We start from the raw sequence: 17,873 nt of genomic DNA, 5'->3' as shown, positions 1-17,873 counted from the left end.
GACCCCGCGGCTGGGAATTGGCCCCGGCCGCAGCAGGAATTCCTCAAAGGAAAACAAAGCCTCGTCCTCTGCTTTCCAAACAGCAGAGCTGGGCCCTGGATTTTTCACCCCTTGCTTCTCCCAGGAAGTGGCTGAGGCTTTCTCAGCAGCAGTTTCACAACCCCTAAGCCCTGATGGGGCTCCCGGCTCCCTGCCCTGCACCACATCCCTTCCCTCCTGATCCCACTGCGCCAGCTGCGCTGGGGCAGGCAGGTGAGTGGGATCATCTTTGATTTCCAGGGTGACATCACTTCCATCCCAGAGCTCGCTGACTACATTAAAGTCTTCAAGTAAGTGCTGATGGGAAGAGCTGCTTGTGGAACTGGTAATGGCTGTGAATAATTCATGGTCCTGCCTCTTAATATCCTTTTGGTTTTTATCTCCTGGCCTTAAGATACTCAAAATATTCCATACCGAAGTTGATTGGTTCTCAAATACAAAATTCAAGGTGTTTTCCTGCTGTGGTGCATCCCAGAGCCAGCAGTGTGTGTTGGGATGTTTCTTTAACACATTTAATGCCCAGGAGAGAACAAACCATCCTAAAATGAGGAGCAAAACCTAAAAACCTCCCTCAAAGACCTCTCCTGGTCTGCAGGAGGCTGGAGGAATTCTGTCCAGCCGGGATCCTGGTCTCTCCACGCCAAAATGAGCAGGTTAAGTTGACTCTGCCCCTCTCCCAGCTTGCTCAGGATTTAGGGGTTTTTTTTAGCTTGCTTTGACTCGGTTGGTGGTTCGTGGAAACCGGGAACGGCAGCGTCTGGACGTGGAGGAACATTTTTGGCAGCCATGACCGTCTTTTGCAATTTATTGCCTGCTGCAGTGAAAGTTCTGGAAGCTGGAAACACTGATGGGATTTCACAGCAGAGCTGTAGGATAGAGGGGGGGGGGAAAAAGCTATAGACAGTGAAGTAGCTCTGGAACAAGCCTTTATTTTATGAATTGTTTGGTTCTGGAGCCAGAACCTGGCACTCTCTGCTCGGAAAACTCCTTCTCCCTCTCCAAAGGCAAATTACCGAGGTCTCTGCCTCTGTCTGGGCTTGTGGTCTGCCTTAATTGGGGCGAAGTTTCAGGGCTGTGCCCAGCCCCTCAGTGGGTGTTTCTTCCCTCCCTTGAGCAGACAAACAAACAAAAAACTTGGTCTTCCCCTTGATCTGCTGATTTGCCAATCAAATTAGGCACGACTCTGGGAGCTAATTGCCTGTGAATTGGAGCACCAGGGGCTGGAGCAGCCAGAAGCTGCTGGTTCCTCACTCGAGTCAGGCCCTAAACCCTGGGGCTGGGATTTGAGGCTGTCAGATTGAACACAGAATTCCATTTGCTCCTAAAACCAGGGGTCAGGTGGTATTTTAGTGCCAGAAATCCAATGTAAATGGTGCAATGTTTGGAGTGGTCCCAGCTTTGGACGTGCCTCTTGTCACACTTCAGCTGGGGAGGAGAATTGGGGAACAATGCATGTGCCTTGTATTCCATATATTTAACTCCTATAAATGTGTCCCTGTATGTGCCTGGTGTGGCTGTAGAGACTTGGAATGTTTCTCTCTCCCCTGCCAGCCAGGCTACTGCTCTTGCCAGCTGAAATCATAGAATTCCAGAATGTTTTGGGTTGGGATGGACTTCAAAGATCATCCAGTTCCACCCCCTGCCACAGACGGGGACACCTTCCACTATCCCAGGTTGCTCCAAGCCCCGTCCAACCTGGCCTTGGACACTGCCAGGGATCCAGGGGCAGCCACAGCTTCTCTGGGAAACCTGTGCCAGGGCCTCCCCACCCTCACAGCGAAGGATTTCTTCCCAATATCCAGTCTAAACTACTCTGAGCAGCTGTTTCTGACATGAAAATACAAGAGATGCATGAGAAGCTGCAGATCCAGCCTTAGAATAAGGTTTAGAAATTAGGGAAGGTTAAAATATTCCAATACTTGGAGTTCTGCGAAGGCCATGGGCTTGTGTTGGGATGAGCTCAGGGTCCCAGGTGCTTCACTTTGCAAGGCCATCAGTTCTCCTGCAGAATCGAGCAAAACCCATGTTTTCCACAGAAACCTTTTGTGCTGTGGAGTGTTTAAAAAGAAAACAAGGGGTGCACTCAGGCGTGTGCGTGACTGACACGTCCTTGGAAGTGCTGCTTCCCCTCCGAGCCTGAGCAGAGTGGTTCCAGTTTCACCTGGTGGCTGGAGAGGCAGATTTTGCAGCGGTTCATGGGCACATCTGTTTTTGTAGCACAATCCTCTAACTCCCCCCACCTTGCCCCAAATGATCTCCACGGGATTGAAGAGTCCAAACTTGCAATTGGAGCTCAGCTCCTTGAGCCAGCAGTGAAGGGATGGCTGAGCCCCCAGGCCAGGGTGGGAATAACCCAGGCTGCTGACAGCAGCTTTCCAGGGCTGAAATGCTGAGCAAATACTGAGGTTTCCTGGGGAGCAGCTTGTTTTAGGAGCTCAGACCAAGTGAGATGTCCCTCCACATGTCCTGCAGGCCCAAGAAGCTGACGTTGAAAGGCTACAAGCCCTACTGGTGCACCTTCAAAGATACCTCCATCTCCTGCTATAAAAGCAAAGAGGAATCCAACGGGACTCCTGCTCACCAGATGAACCTGAGAGGTAAGGGAAGCACAAGGTGGGGGAAGAGAAACTGCTTTTTATTCCAGGAACAGGCTGCTCCTCCTGCATCTTGTTTTCCCACTGCTTTATCACCTCGGAATTCCATCCCGGGGTTGGGTAAAGGTGTTTAAAGGAATGAGGTGGCTGGGTTTGATATCGTGGCACAGAGTTGGACTTGCAGACAGTGAAATATGTGTGATCCCTTGGGGAAGCACTGCCACCTCCCCAATAGCATGGAGAGAGAGCTTGGACAACCACAGAATGGTTTGGGTTGGAGGGGACCTTCCAAACCTTGCTCCAACCTTCCACCTGCCCTTCTCCTTTTTGTCACTTACCCAAAGGATTGCACTGACTCCCACAGCAGAAACTGGAAAGAACAGACCATCCTCTTCCTCTCCTGCCTTTATTTCTCCTCCTCTCCCCGGTGCTGGTTTGGAGCAGCCTCACTCAAGAGCTGAAATTCCTGTGGCTGCTGCCTGCGCTTATGTCAAGTGAAACATTCCTGCTCCTGCAGCCACGGAGCTGCAGCGAGCTCGTTTGTTCTCCCCGTGGAGGCAGGAGCAGGGTGGATGCCAGGCGACCTCAGGCTGCTGTGGGAGCGAGGCCTGGCCTGCAGGACCTTTCTGGGAGCTGTGACAAATCTGCTGTGACAGTGCCTTGCAGAAATCTGGGAGGCGGCGTTGATGCCGTGGCAGGGTCGGTTCATCGCCCCCCGTGCTCACACAACCACTTGGAATTCTCTCCAGGCACCCAGAGCGGGATGCTCACACCTTGCTGCTGCCTGTTGCAGCCAAAATCATGGAATCCCAGAATGGTTTGGGTTGGAAGGGACCTTAAAGCTCGTCCAGTTCCACCTTGTTCCCATGGGCAGGGACACCTTCCACTAAACCGGGATGCTCCAAGCCCCCCCCAGCCTGGCCTGGAACACTTCCATGGCATCCCATCATTCACAAATAACATAGAGGGGTTTCAGGGTGAGAGTCAACACCCATCCAGTCACCTTTTCCTATCCTTTCATGAAAATTCTGGGGTGTTTGCCAGCCACTGGATGCATTCCTGATTCCAGGCAGGATCCAGGAGTTCTGTGGGTGCTCATTCGCTTTGGCTTCATTGCTTTCAGATCAGGTCTTGCTTTTCTCCCCCATTTTCCTGACACTTGGAAAAAGGGACATCTGACAGGTTTTTTCTGTGCTGTGTGGAGTGCTTATCCCATCGGAGGTGTGGGACAAACCTTTGGCAGCACTGAGATGCCACCGGAGACCCTTGAGTCAGGGAATTTTGCTCTTTCTTTTCCTATTTTTGCTTTCTTTGCCACTTTTTAAATCATAGTTCCTCACATCCCTGTAAAATACTGGCTCCCTTCTTGCAGGATGTGAAGTTACCCCTGATGTGAACATCTCTGGTCAGAAGTTCAACATCAAACTCCTGATCCCAGTGGCAGAGGGGATGAACGAGATTTGGCTGCGCTGCGACAACGTAAGTTCATCTCTTGGGCTGGCCACCTCTTTGCCCACCATCAGCTCCTGCTCAGGTGCTGTTCTTTAAAAAGCAAATAGAAAATGCACTCACCTGTCTGATCTCAGCATTCCAAACGTGCTCCAAGTCTCCTGTGAGTTTGGAGCAGAAGGTCAGCCTTGGCTTTGTTGTGTGGTTTTGGCCACGCGTTGGTTGGCTTTCTGCCCATCTTTGTGCACGTTGGAGTCTCCTGGGGCTGGGAGGGGAATGAAGCTCCCTGGGGTGTTTTTGGAGGGGTCTGGTGGTCCCCCCACGGCTGTGACAGACACGTGTCCCTGTTTTGGGGGGCAGGAGACGCAGTACGCCAGCTGGATGGCCGCCTGCCGCCTGGCCTCCAAGGGCAAGACCATGGCCGACAGCTCCTACGGCATGGAAGTGCAGAACATCCTGTCCTTCCTGAAAATGCAGCATTTGAACCCCGACCCGCAGCTGATCCCGGAGCAGATCAACACCGACATCAACCCCGAGTGCCTGGTGTCTCCTCGCTACCTGAAGAAGTACAAGAACAAGCAGGTAGGTGCTGCCCTTGTTGGCCTTGGTTGGACTGGACACGCGTCCCGGCGGTGGCTGGTGTTTAACACAGCGTGGTTTGGATGTTCTGGATGTCTTCACTCACTGGGATGCACGTGGTTACTAAAATGAGATGGGACTGAAGGGTGTGGTTTGGATCCAGCACCTGGGGATGGCACCCAGCACCGGGATTGTGCCGTGTGATGTGCATGGACACGGCGGGGAACCTTCGATTGTAAACGCATTTGAAATTGGTTGATGTTTATTTTAAACGCATTCTGGGAATGGTTCGGCCCCTGCTGATAATGGTTTGGCCCCAGCTGCCCCATCTCTCCCCGGTGCTGGGGTTAAAACCCCTTCCCCTGCACAGAATCCATGGAGAAATCCCCGGGATCAGCGGAGTTGCAGTTGCTTGCAGTGCTTTATCCACACTTGGCTGTAACATGGTTTGCATATTTCTCTCTCTGCTTTTCCACTGCTTCCAAATGCCAGTCCTCGGAACATTGCTTCGTTTTTGAGTTGCTGTGACTCGTGCTTGAACTCCATCCACGCTCCACCCGATCCCTGCCTGACAGGGCTGAACTGTTCCTCACTGGGGATAAATGCAGGATTCTCTCAAAGAGAATTATATGTCAGAACAGCAGCAAAAATAAGGAAAGCATTGCTCCGTGGCCTTCTGGTGACTTAAATCCTTCAGGCTGCTGGCTGGGGCTGGATATGATTTCTCCAAGCCCAGAAGAAGGCTGCAAGTCAGAGAAGCCGGAAAAATGTAACTTTTTATTGGCACAGCACGATGATTTCCTGGCAGTGGAGTTATATTTTATATAGCCCTTATTATTCTCCTGAATAAGCCTTTATATCCACTTGGATGGAGGAGAGGCTGCATAAATATACGATTTTAACATATATATATATAGATAGATAGATTTATATATTTATATATATATAATGTTTTCTAGGTTTCCGGTAAAACAGAGGCACCTGGGAAAATATTAGCTTAGAAAACTTGCTTACAGTGCAGGTATCCTGGTTATAAAACTAAAATCCATGGAATCGTGGGGATGGGCATGATGGGGATGATCCCAGTCAGGACGTGGCTGTGGTGTGGACACTGGCTCCCTCACAGACATCAGCTAAGCAGTGGATTTAGGATTTTCCTTGATGGCCAGAGGCAAAGCTTGGAGCAGCAGAGGATGTTTGCTGGGAGGAATGAGGGATGGAGGCTGCAGGAATGTCAGGAATTTGACCACAAGGGTCCTTCCGTGGCCCCAGCACAGGGAAGGAGGAGGAGGAGGGGGAGGAGGAGGTTGAGGAGCCCACAGGAGGTGCCAGAATGGGAATTGGCCGTGGGCCTTGCTGGAGGATTTGTGGAGGCGCTGGGTCCTCACCAGCCCCAAACCCACTGTTGGGGGTTTGTCTCCACATGCAGCAGTGGAGGGTTGGCAGGCTGGGTTTAGAAGCACCAAATCCTAAATTAAAAGAAATAGAAACCAACCCAGAATAAGGATTTTCAGAGCTCCCAGGTGCCCTGCCAGGGTTTGCTGTCAGAGCCAGCAAGGGCAAACACCTCCCTGGGAAGCCCAGCTGATGTTCCCTTCACCTGCTTGTTATCCCAAGCAGCATCCCAATCATTTCTCCACATATCCCAAATAGAAGGAGCTGCTGAGCTCACAGTGAGCTCATGAGCTTCCTCTTGAGCTTCCTCAGCCAGAGAGTGGCCTTGAGTTTGTGCAGAGACGTGGAGAGGAAAGTGAGGGTACAAATTCTCCTCTGAACTGGCAGCTTCATCCTCCCCTTCACCCCCCAGCAGGACCACAGAATCATGGAATATCCTGGGTGGGAAGGGTCCCACAGGGATCATCCAGGGCAGCTCCTGGCCCTGCACAGGCACCCCAACAACCCCACCCTGGGCATCCCTGGCAGCACTGTCCAAACGCTCCTGGAGCTCTGGCAGCCTCGGGGCCGTGCCCATTCCCTGGGGAGCCTGGGCAGGGCCCAGCACCCTCTGGGGGAAGAGCCTTGTCCTGATATCCAACCTAAACCATCTCAGGACCAAAACCATCTCTCCACAACTCCAGGGCCCAGCTGGGATCACTCCAGTGCTCCGGCAGGGCCGGCACGAGCGGCGAATCTCTGCTCGCTTGTCCCTGCTCACATTCCCTTTGGCTGCTTTTCCACCTAAGGAATTGTGCATGTGGTTTGTTTTGGTTTGGTTTTTTGTTTTGATTTTTTGCTTGAACTTTGGTTTGCAGTTAATTTACACTTTTTCTTTGCTTTGTTGCCATATTTCTGATTGCTTTTTTTTCTTTCTGCTTCCTTTTCTTTTTTTTTTTTTTTTTTTTTCATTTCGCCTTGCCATCTTCAGCCAGGCTATGTAAGAGACTTGGTAAGTGACAGCAACAATAACATTAAGATAAACTTAAAATGAACTTAATCTAGAACCCCTTTGGTTTAGAGAGCAGTGGTGAAAGCACTAACCAAACCTGCACCTTCCCCGTGACACTTGGGCCCTGCTTGGTTTTTATAATGGTCCCCAGTGATTTACGGGGCGAAACTGGAAACCCTACACCAGGAATTTGCCTTGTTGTTCACTCGCATCCTTAAAGTTCCCGAGAGCATGAGTGGCTCTTTGCCTCCAGACAGCTCCGATCTAGATTTGCTTTCCTGTGTCTGGACATGGAAAGCTCCACATTTATCAGCTGTGGGCTCGGAGCAGTCGGAGCTGAAGTAAAACCTATGGGGAGGAATTCTCGATTCTCCGTGCTCGGATCTGCGGCGGCTCCCGAGCCGCTCCCGTGCGCGTGACAGCGGAGGCGGCACCGAGGTCCCCGTGCCCTAATCCCGCTGTGTCTCGCCGCCCGCAGATCACGGCGCGCATCCTGGAGGCTCACCAGAACGTGGCCCAGATGAGCCTCATCGAGGCCAAGATGCGCTTCATCCAAGCCTGGCAGTCGCTGCCGGAGTTCGGCATCACGCACTTCAATGCAAGGTGGGTGGGGCTGGGCTGGGGTGGGGTGTTTCCTTAATGGATACAGGGAGTGGGTTAAATATCCTGGAATCATCATGGAATGGGTTGGGTTGTGTTGGACTGGAAGGGCCCTCAAAGACCATCTCATTCCAACCCCTGCCGTGGGGAAGGACATCCTTGTGCGCATCCCTGGCTGGGGAAGTTGTGCCGGAGCTGAAATTAAAATCATGATTTTTAAAAATGGTTTTACAAGTAAACTCAGCTGCTGGATTTCTGTGTATCACAGGCTTGTTTTTATCAATCCGTCTCCCAGGTTCCAGGGTGGGAAGAAGGATGAGCTGATTGGCATCGCCTACAACCGGCTGATCCGCATGGACGCCAGCACGGGCGACGCCGTCAAGACCTGGCGCTTCAGCAACATGAAACAGTGGAACGTGAACTGGGAGATTAAAATGGTGAGATGGTGCCTGACACCCCATCCCCTCCCTCTGCTCCTGGCAGTGAGACAGGCATCACTCCTGGAGTCCTGGAATCCCAAATGGGTTGGGTTGGAAGGGACCTTAAAGCTCTTCCAGTGCCACCCCCTGCCACGGGCAGGGACACTTCCCACTATCCCAGGCTGCTCCAAGCCCCGTCCAACCTGGCCTTGGACACTTCCAGGGATCCAGGGGCAGCCACAGCTGCTCTGGGCACCCTGTGCCAGGGCCTCCCCACCCTTACAGCCAGGAATTCCCAGTTCCCAATCTCCCATCCAGCCCTGCCCTCTGGCACTGGGAAGCCATTCCCTGTGTCCTGTCCCTCCATCCCTTGTCCCCAGTCCCTCTCCAGCTCTCCTGGAGCCCCTTTAGGCACTGGTGGAGTTCTGTGTCACCCATACAAAAAAACCCTGAATCTTTCTCCACTGTAGCCAGGAATTACTTTCTCCATTCTCTGAACTCCACAGAGTTAAATGAAATGAAACCTCAGCACCGATGCTCAAGCTCCATCCTAACCCATAACATAAATATACAGGGCCTTATCCATACTAAAATTCCTTTCATTTGCTGTACAACTCAGACTTTCATGTAAATAGCAAAAAAACAAACCAGTACTTCCCCAGGTTCTGAGATGGGGTTTTCCCTTGCTGTTACATTTGGGTGCACAAATTTTTGGGCTCCTTTTTGGCAGAACACCCAATTAAAATTGCCAGGGATACGTGAGGGCTGTTCTCCTGCAGTCTGCAGCTCATTAAGAGTTGCTGGAAAAATTATTTAGCTTCCCCCTCTGCCTCAGAGTCATTGTTTTGAGTCAGTTGCAAGCCCTGATCTCCCAATTATCCAGCTTGGATACTCTGTTGGGAATCCCCATCCCTCCTGCAGAGCTGTCAGGGACGGGGGGACAAAAAGAGAATGGGCACCAATAAATAGATGGTCTGTTCAGTCACTCCAAAACGAGCTCCCCCAGCCCCCATAAAGTATTTCTGTGGACAAAATTCAATTTAGAAAACCAGGGAGGAGTGGAAGGAAAGCCCAGACTTCAACAGGTCTGTGCCCAGTCCCTGTTTCTCTGGAAGCAGGGAAAACATGGCCACGTCCTCACCATGGAGAGGTGGGAACAGGCTGAGTGATTGTTTCTGTGTCAGGGGGGATAAAAGGGGTAATGGTAATTTAAATAAATAAATGAATGGATAAATAAATAGAAAATAATTTTAAAAGGCTATAAAAGGTACTTCCGTATCTAAATATTTGAATAAAAGTCACAGGATATTTAAAGGTGGAAGGAACTCAAAAGGATCATCAAGGCCAAATCACCATTCACAGAATCCCAGAGTGGTTTGGGTTGGGAGGAGCCTTAAAGATCAACTCATTCCACCCCCTGCCATGGGCAGGGACACCTCCCACTGTCCCAGGCTGCTCCAAGCCCCATCCAACCTGGCCTGGGACACTTCCAGGGATCCAGGGGCAGCCCCAGCTTCTCTGGGCACCCTGTGCCAGGGCCTCCCCACCCTTCCAGGGAACAATTCCCAGCTCTCAATCTCCCATCCATCCCTGCCCTCTGGCAGTGAGAAGCCATTCCCTGTGTCCTGTCCCTCCATCCCTTGTCCCCAGTCCCTCTCCAGCTCTCCTGGAGCCCCTTTAGGCCCTGCAAGGGGCTCTGAGCTCTCCCTGGAGCCTTCTCCTCTCCAGGTGAACACCCCCAGCTCTCCCAGCCTGGCTCCAGAGCAGAGGGGCTCCAGCCCTTGGCCTCCCCTGACCTCGCTCCTCCATTGGCATCACAGAATTTTGCTTAGGCAGTAGGAAATCATGTGAACACCCAGAAAAAGGAGGGAGAAGGGAAGAGAAGCCGTTCCCGTGGGCCGGGGCTGAGCTGTGTCTGCCCGTGCAGGTGACGGTGGAGTTCGCGGACGAGGTGCGGGTGTCGTTCATCTGCACGGAGGTGGATTGCAAGGTGGTGCACGAGTTCATCGGGGGCTACATCTTCCTGTCCACGCGGGCCAAGGACCAGAACGAGAGCCTGGACGAGGAGATGTTCTACAAACTGACCAGCGGCTGGGTGTGAGCCCCGCCGGCCGCGCCCCGCAGGACCCCCCGGCCATATTCATGTGTAACTTTCCAAAGCTGTCCTTTGAGATCATGCTGCTTAATAAAGTAAGCTTGAAATGTATCTTTTTTTTTTTAATAATTGGATTTTTGGTTGGTTTTTTTTTTTGGTTTTTTTTTTTTCGTTTTGTTTTGCATTACCAGACCAGTTAATCCGTGTGCACTAATGAGCACTTCTGTTAATTTGCTATAACCAGAGCGTGTCTGGGCAGGGTGACAGTGCCGATGAGCCAGACTCCGATGGGCAGATCAGGATAAAGATTTAACTGACTTAAAAAAGCCAATTTTTGAAGAGCCATCTTGTAAAGCCATCCAGGGCTAACCTATATGAAGTCTATTTATCATGTTTAATGCATGAGTGTTTTATTTCCCTTTTTTTGTGTTTTTATTCTGTACATTTGACCTGTTTGAAGTCGTCCTGCTCCCGAGCAGAGCTGCCATCTCTCCTCTCACACTACACCAGGACTCTGAAGGTGCCTGACATGACTTTGAGGATAGTTTTGTGTGGCCTCGAAGATGATCTTCTGTTAGTCTGTTATAGCTTGGTTTTATTTGTTTAACTTGCCTTTTGATAATCATTTATATTGTCTTTTTTTTTTAATTTTATTTGTACACCGTATTGTATTATGACACTTTTAGTATTCACCAGCATAGTCACTGTTCTGCCTCTGATATGCAAATTTTTTCATTACGATATGAAGTAAAAGGTTTATGAAGTAAAGGTTTTTGTGTAACTAATGTAAAAAACCACAAATTTTATAAAGTTGTACAGTTTTTGTAACTAGTCTCACAAGCCAGCTAGGACATTGCATAGATCAGCAGTAACTGTAGGATGTCTGGAAGGGGTACGGGGACAAACCAAGGAATAAAAAAACCCACAAAAAGTACAATTTCCAGTCCAGTAAATTTTGATCTAAGTTTAAGCTGTGCCACAACACCCTCAGTAGCTGATACCTGGGGCCAGGACCACCAGGTTCATTAAGCCATTCCCACATTAATGCTAACGAGGAGGGATCCCGTGCCCGCCTCATGCCGAGGAATAACCAGTGTTGCGTTCCTGTAGTCCGTGGTATCAAGACTATGTTCAAATACACTTTATTTTAAATAAAAGTCAAATCTTTTATTTAATGTTCAGCTGCCACTCCTGGTTTTTGGGGTCTAACTGTGCTGTGGAAAGGCCATAAACAACTCCTGTAGGATGATGGAGCCATCCCATGCCAGCCTTGGGCTCCCTCCTGCTGCCTTATCCCGAGTTTGCTGAAACAAATGCCACCAAAAGGCAAAGTTATAAAATTCTGGAATGGTTTGGGTTGGAAGGGACCTTAAAGCCCTTGTTCCACCCCCTGCCATGGGCAGGGACACCTTCCCCTAGCCCAGGCTGCTCCAAGCCCTGTCCAACCTGGCCTTGGACACTTCCAGGGATCCAGGGGCAGCCACAGCTTCTCTGGGCACCCTGTGCCAGGGCCTCCCCACCCTCCCAGCCAGGAATTCCCAATTCCCAATCTCCCATCCATCCCTGCCCTCTGGCCCTGGGAAGCCATTCCCTGTGTCCTGTCCCTCCATCCCTTGTCCCCAGTCCCTCTCCAGCTCTCTTGGAGTCCACTTTAGGTCCCCTGTAGATCCCACTCCCTGGCCGGGCAGTGGGGAAGCAGCCCGGGGATTCAGGGAATCACAGGATCTCGGCCAAACCCACCACTGGGGTGTCCCCAAGTGCCACATCCACAAAGCTTTTACATCCCTTCAGTGACTCCACTGCTTCCCTGGGCAGCTGTTCCAGTGCCTGATCAAGGAATTTCCCCTGATATCCAATCAAAGCCTCCCCTGGCACAAATTCATCTCCCCATTTCTGCACTGAGCCTCACACCACGTGTCGCAGGACGGGCTGCACCCTTGCACCATAAAATCCCGGAGCAGGGGTGGCCCGGTGGGGCCGGGCGATTCCTCCCACTCCCGCGGGAGCGCAGCCGGGGCGGAGCAGCGCTCAGGACGTGCCAGGGATGCTCCCGGTCCTGCCCCACGCCCGCGGGCTCGTTCTTTGGGATGCAGCAAGTCCGGGCAGCTCCGAGCCACGCGAACGGAGGGCGGCGAGCACGCTCCTGGCAGGCAGCGCCAGGATCTCGGCTGGATGCAGGAGCGGGCGAGGCACGGCAGCAACACTGGAACAGCTCCAAAGCTGGGGTGTGATGGGGATGGCTACCTGAAAAATATTTACCTCCTATTGCCCGGCCTGAGGTTAGGCAGGATGGGGAGGGGGAGAGGAAAGATGGGGGGAGAAGATGGATTAAGTGCCCTCGGTCCATCCGTCCCCAGCCACCTCCGCAGGGCTCGGCCTGGACGTGCAGCTGGGGGAGGCGAGGAGGCAGGAAACGCTGAGCAGAAAAGCAGAGGAGGTCGGGGAAGGGCCATGGGAAGGCAGAGGAACCACAGCCCTTCCCCACACAGCCCCCCCCGAGGGTGGGAGCTGGGAGAAGCCGGGTGGGAAGCGGTGCTGGAAGGGGTCACAGGGGGTTCGAGGTGATCCAAAGGAGGCAACTGGGTTTTCTAGGATCCTTCCTAGATGAAAATATCCGTTCTCCTTGGATGAAAAGATGCAAGTGGTAATGAGATGTCAGAGCGGAGGGGGGTAAAAAATTATGTGGTTTTCCCAAAATCTGGAGAAACACCAGATAAAATACGGTGCACATGGGAATGGCCACACGCTGAGGATGGACGGGGGTGAGGAGGAAACGAGGGGAACACACTGGGAAAGGGATTAAGGAGGGAGGTGGCAAGAGCTGGAGCCCATGGGACGGGATGGATGATCCACCTCAAGGACAGGCAGCAGCAAGGAAAAGGAGGATCGTGGCTGTTTGCTCTGTGATCCTGAGCCAAAGGAAAACCAGGATGTGGTGAGCACAGAGGGTTTCCAGTTATGTGGAAATCACAGGCCAGGCGGGTTTGAGGTGTTTGGGCATTAAACCCAAGAGCAGAGGATGAGGAGGGTCTTGGCAAGACAGGGCACAGCCAAGCCCAGTTCCCACAGCTCCAGCTGTGGGAAGACACTGGAAGAAGACACGGAGATTTATTTTGCTGACACAAGGAAATCTGGCTGTGGTTGTTTCTTTCGGGTAATCAAAGGAGTAATCCAAATTAAAACCCAAACCAAACCCCAGGAGAAGGCAGCCCGTGGGTGTCCCCAGCCCCCGGGGGGTGATTCAGCAGCGGGGAGGAAGAGCTGTGACCGCCAGGCATCCACAAACCGGTGGCTGCACTTGGGAAAAAGGAATTCTTTCCAACTTCCAGTGATAAGCACACGATGGGGAGGGAGATTCAAAGCCGACAAGGCTGCTCAAACCCCTGTTTAACAAAATAAGTGGCAGAGATGCCTGAAAATGGGACAACTCCAACCCTCCAACAGCAGCAGGGCCGGGGGATGATGTTTCCTCCCTTGCTGACCCCGCTCCAGGACCTTGAGGAAGGGAAAAGGAAAAAATAAATCACTTTTTGGCAAGGTACTGATGCAAACCGGCTGCCAGGGTGAAAATGCACCTCTCCGAATGCAGCAGGGGATTTGGATGCCTGTGTGAACCAGGCATGGCCTGGGGGGGGTCGGCTGGGATTCCGACGGCGTTTTAAGCCCCAAGTAATTTAATACCGTGCAGATGGGCGAGTCCCGGAGCGGGTTTGGAGAGGGATCGGCGAAGTTTGCAATGGGGGAGAGGTCTGAAGACACACAGATATTTTAAAACGTAGCAGAAAAGAAATATCTCCCCAGCAGGGCTGTCCCCTGCAGCAGGGAGGGGGTGGGAGCTGGGTACGGGGACATCCTGCGGACAAGAATTGGTGGAAAAGGGACATTGGGGGAAGCTGCTGGTTTGTGGGGAGGGGGAGGGAGCAACCACTCCCCACCCTAGGAGATTTTCAAGGTTAAGTGGATGGGGCCTGGAGCAACCTGGGATAGTGGAGGGCGCTCCTGCCCATGGCAGGGGGTGGAACGAGATGATCTTTAAGGTCCTTTGCAACCCAAAGCATTCCATGACTCTGTGATTCTCTAACACAAACGGATCCCCGAGCACTCCAAGAGGAGCTGGGTTATTCCCTACACCCAGGACATGTGGGTTTCCAAAAGCCCTCCTGCCATGGGATGGCCACCCCAGGGGCTTTCCTGTGGTGGGCAGGAGCTGAAAAAAGCTCCTTAAATTAATCCGTAGTAAACCCAAGCTGGGTGAGTCACGTCAGTGTCTCGGGAAGCACATTGGAGACTTTCCAGCCTTCAGGCCAGGAAGGGGCTCCTGGGTGGCCAGCACCACTTCCCTGGCTGTGTGCAAAGACATCTTCCAAATCCCTGGTGCTCACACCAAGGGGGAATGCGAGAGCTTTATCCAGCCTTGCCCTGCCTTGTCTGACCCCTCCAAGCTCCTCTCTGGGTTGAGAATCCCAGGGCTGGGATCAGCAGCACCTTTCACCCTGACCTGCCCCACGGAGGGACCCTCTGAGGGCACTCAGGACCACCAGGGATTTTCCTGGAATTGATTAGGGATGCAGGAAACCCAGACCTGGTGTCGCCAGAGCCAGGACCCAGCGCAGAGCTGGAACCACACGCGGATGTGGATGCGCCGGGTTCCGTCTGGCTCAGACAACCCTCACTTCCCAGGTGTATTATCCCTCATCTCCGATGCAGGAAGGGATGGTGAGGATCCAGAGCCCTCCAGAGTGACGGCACCAGGAGCGGTTTAATGGGCCTAATTAAATTCAGACAGATCAGTGACAGCGCTCGTGGGGCTCCAAACCTTTCTGGAGACCAGCGAGGGTTTTATTTGTTTGCTTTCAGCCTCACAAGAGCCCCAGGTGCTTCGATTTGCAGCCCTGAGGCACTAAAGAGATAAAAGATCCATAAATATCTGCTGGATGTTATAGATCTGAAACAAATAAAGTGCCCCCCTGCTTACAGCTCTTCCCGTAAGCACCAGTGCAATGCGGCCCCTGTGCCTGCTCCCGTTTCCATCGGCATCCCAGCCTTCCCTTTGAAATCCCCTGCATCCCTCCAGCTGTTCCACATATTTCAGCCTTGAGTCTCCCCCCAGAAACTGTTCCTTTGGTTTCCCTTAAGCTCTCCCGTCTGCTTTGCATAATTCCAGGATGCAAACGGGGACTTTTCCCAAGCTGAAGGTCTGCTATCCCTCGGGATGCAAAGCTGGATCTTCCCCATGTGGGAGCTGAGGACAGCCCTGCTGATGGGCTGTGGGGGGAGAGGATGGGAAACTCCAGTTTAAGAAGAACTTGAAATCCCAACATGCCAAATTCATCCCAGAAAAGCTGCCAGGGAGCTCACATCAGTATGATCAGCATTTGATCTGATCCAAGGAAGAGGCTGCACTTCAGGAGTTTTTCTTTTTTCGGTTTGACACAGGAGAGGCAAAATATATCCCAAATTCCCAAGTGACTCAGAAAGGCCAATCCCATATTTCACAGTGGCTCAAATATGCAGGAACCTGTCAGATACTGAAATCATTCAGAAAATTTTCCCTTTGATCCCCAGCTAAGACAAAGAGCTGGTAACAGAGCTCCCTTGTGCTGTCAGCTCCTGGTGAAGCCACAGATTCCCAGCTGGTGGGAAGCCTCTGCTTGGAAAAGTCCCACTCCCCCTCCTCTGAGAATGCAGCAGTTTGAGCAAATAAAGCATTTGCTCTGGGTTTTATTTTTGGCTTTTGGTCAACAGCTGGTCAGTCCCTAATGAGCGAGCTGGGCTTTGATTTCCTGCCTGGAGAAGAGGGTGAGAAATGGGAGAGGATCTGGGTTAGAAATTTGACTCACACCAGTGATCCCAGCTGGGATTTACTCCCATTAGTCCTTTGCCTGGGGACATGTCCCAAAGAGAAGCACTGGAACAGCTCAGGAACAGGCATTGAGGGCCACAGGGGAACTGCAGGGGTGCCCAGGGGAAATGGAGCTCCCTGATCCCAGGCTGTCCAAGGGAAGGCACCACACTGCCCTCCAAACTGGGCTTGGAATGGGATGACAGTGGCTCTCGTGTTCCTCTTGTGCAATTCCTTCATCATCATCATCATACAATCCCAGAATGGTTTGGCTTGGAAGGGGCCTTAAATCCCATCTCATTCCAACCCCCTGCCATGGGCAGGGACACCTTCCACTGTCCCAGGCTGCTCCAAGCCCTGTCTGACCTGGCCTTGAACACTTCCAGGGATCCAGGGGCAGCCACAGCTTCTCTGGGCACCCTGTGCCAGGGCCTCCCCACCCTCACAGGGAAGAATTTCTTCCCAATATTCCATCTAAATTTGCCCTCTTTTCCACACCTTCTTTTGTTTCAGAGCACTTGAGCCCACTGAGCTCAGGTTTGAGCTCTACCCCACCAGTGGGAGACGGGATGCTGGTCCCAATGGAATGAGCCCATCTAATTCCTGCTCACCCAGGCAGCACAGATGGCCAAACCTCACCTGGGACACTTGGGAAAAAACAGGTTCCTGGTATCCCTGATGGCTCTCAGCAGATTTAGGCAGGAGGGCAAAGAGCTGCCTAGGAGACCCTGAGGAAAGAGTTTTGTGAGTTTTGCTTTTGCTCTGATGAGGCAGCGAGGGCGAGGAGAGCTCTTGGGAATGGCAAACCTGGGAAGAAGCCTGCCCATCCTTCCAGAGGGACAGGGCTACCCCGAGGCCACCTCCAGCCCCCATCCATGCTGGGTCCCACCCTGGGTGGCCCTCTGGAGGGACCACATCTGATTCACATCATCTCCCAGCTGAAAATCACGTGTCAGGCACTTCCAAGGATGCAGCCCCACAGCCAGGGACTCCCTGGAACTCAGGACGAGCCGCAGGGCCCGGCTGACGGCCGTGGGCAGCTGCTTTATCTCCTGAGTGCTTCTCCCCTTCCCATAAACAGGAGAAGAGGGTGGGAACGTGTCTGAGACAGACAGGGAAATGACGGCAGGGAGCGAGAGAGGTGTAAATCTTGCAAAGCACTGAAGGGCTGGATCCTGGAAAAGAACTGGAGTGAGAACAGGGAATGTCATTGGTGGGGGAATGTGGAGGAGTCAAAGAGCCAGGATGCCCCCACAAGGATGGATGTGCCCCTGGCACAGCGTGGGGCACAGGGCAGAGCCCAGCCCCAGCTGCTCCCCCAGCATCCACGTTGTCCCAGACGTCCAGAGGGGCTGGGAATGAGAGCACCTGGAACCTACAAGTCCCAAATTGTCCTTCAAGCCCTCTGTGACCAAGTCAATCCAAACGATGCTGTTAATCAGGCAGAGTTTAAAAACAACCCTGTGGGATTTCCTGTCTCCTCTTCCTCCCCTCCAACTGTGCCACAAGGTAAGAGAAAGGAGGGAAAGCTCATAAAGCAGAATTAAGGGAAGATGCTCCATAGAGCCTGCAGTACATCCCTGATGAATCATTTTCCTTTCATTCTGAGGGACTCCCATCCTCCCCTTGCCCACACACCCCCAAAGCACAGCTCACCTTTCCCATCCCACGCATGCAACACGTGCAAGCTCTCCAAGGTACTCTGGGCTTCATCAAATTCAGATCTCTCAGTTCCAGGGAAGCACCCGGGCAGTGGGGCTGCGGGCAGTGGCGGGGATCTCATTGTCTGCACGGCTGCAGGAGCAGATCCAGACACGGAAGAAGCTGAAATCTGGTGTGTAATAACTCCACCTAGAGGGAAAAGGGACGG

At 52.4% G+C, this 17,873-nt stretch overlaps 1 protein-coding gene across 5 annotated transcripts in view; it reads left to right on the top strand.

Annotated features, from left to right (window-relative positions):
• The window catches only part of FERMT2 (fermitin family member 2), a 49,952-nt gene extending 38,621 nt beyond the window's left edge, over nucleotides 1-11,331 (top strand). For 3 of the 5 annotated variants that reach the window (XM_032111519.1, XM_032111521.1, XM_032111523.1), the window contains 8 exons: nucleotides 280-329; nucleotides 2,512-2,636; nucleotides 4,006-4,112; nucleotides 4,443-4,664; nucleotides 7,027-7,047; nucleotides 7,526-7,650; nucleotides 7,943-8,084; nucleotides 9,994-11,331. In XM_032111519.1, coding sequence (XP_031967410.1) covers nucleotides 280-329; nucleotides 2,512-2,636; nucleotides 4,006-4,112; nucleotides 4,443-4,664; nucleotides 7,027-7,047; nucleotides 7,526-7,650; nucleotides 7,943-8,084; nucleotides 9,994-10,167 — 966 coding nt within the window. In that variant the 3' untranslated portion in view covers nucleotides 10,168-11,331. The remainder of the gene's footprint in view (nucleotides 1-279; nucleotides 330-2,511; nucleotides 2,637-4,005; nucleotides 4,113-4,442; nucleotides 4,665-7,026; nucleotides 7,048-7,525; nucleotides 7,651-7,942; nucleotides 8,085-9,993) is intronic. The other 2 variants (XM_032111520.1, XM_032111522.1) reach the window with 1 other exon arrangement.
• Nucleotides 11,332-17,873: the final 6,542 nt, after the last annotated feature.

This window comes from Corvus moneduloides, chromosome 6, assembly GCF_009650955.1.
Source record: "Corvus moneduloides isolate bCorMon1 chromosome 6, bCorMon1.pri, whole genome shotgun sequence".
NCBI classification, from domain to species: domain Eukaryota; kingdom Metazoa; phylum Chordata; class Aves; order Passeriformes; family Corvidae; genus Corvus; species Corvus moneduloides.
This window is presented reverse-complemented; position numbering and strand designations above follow the sequence as displayed.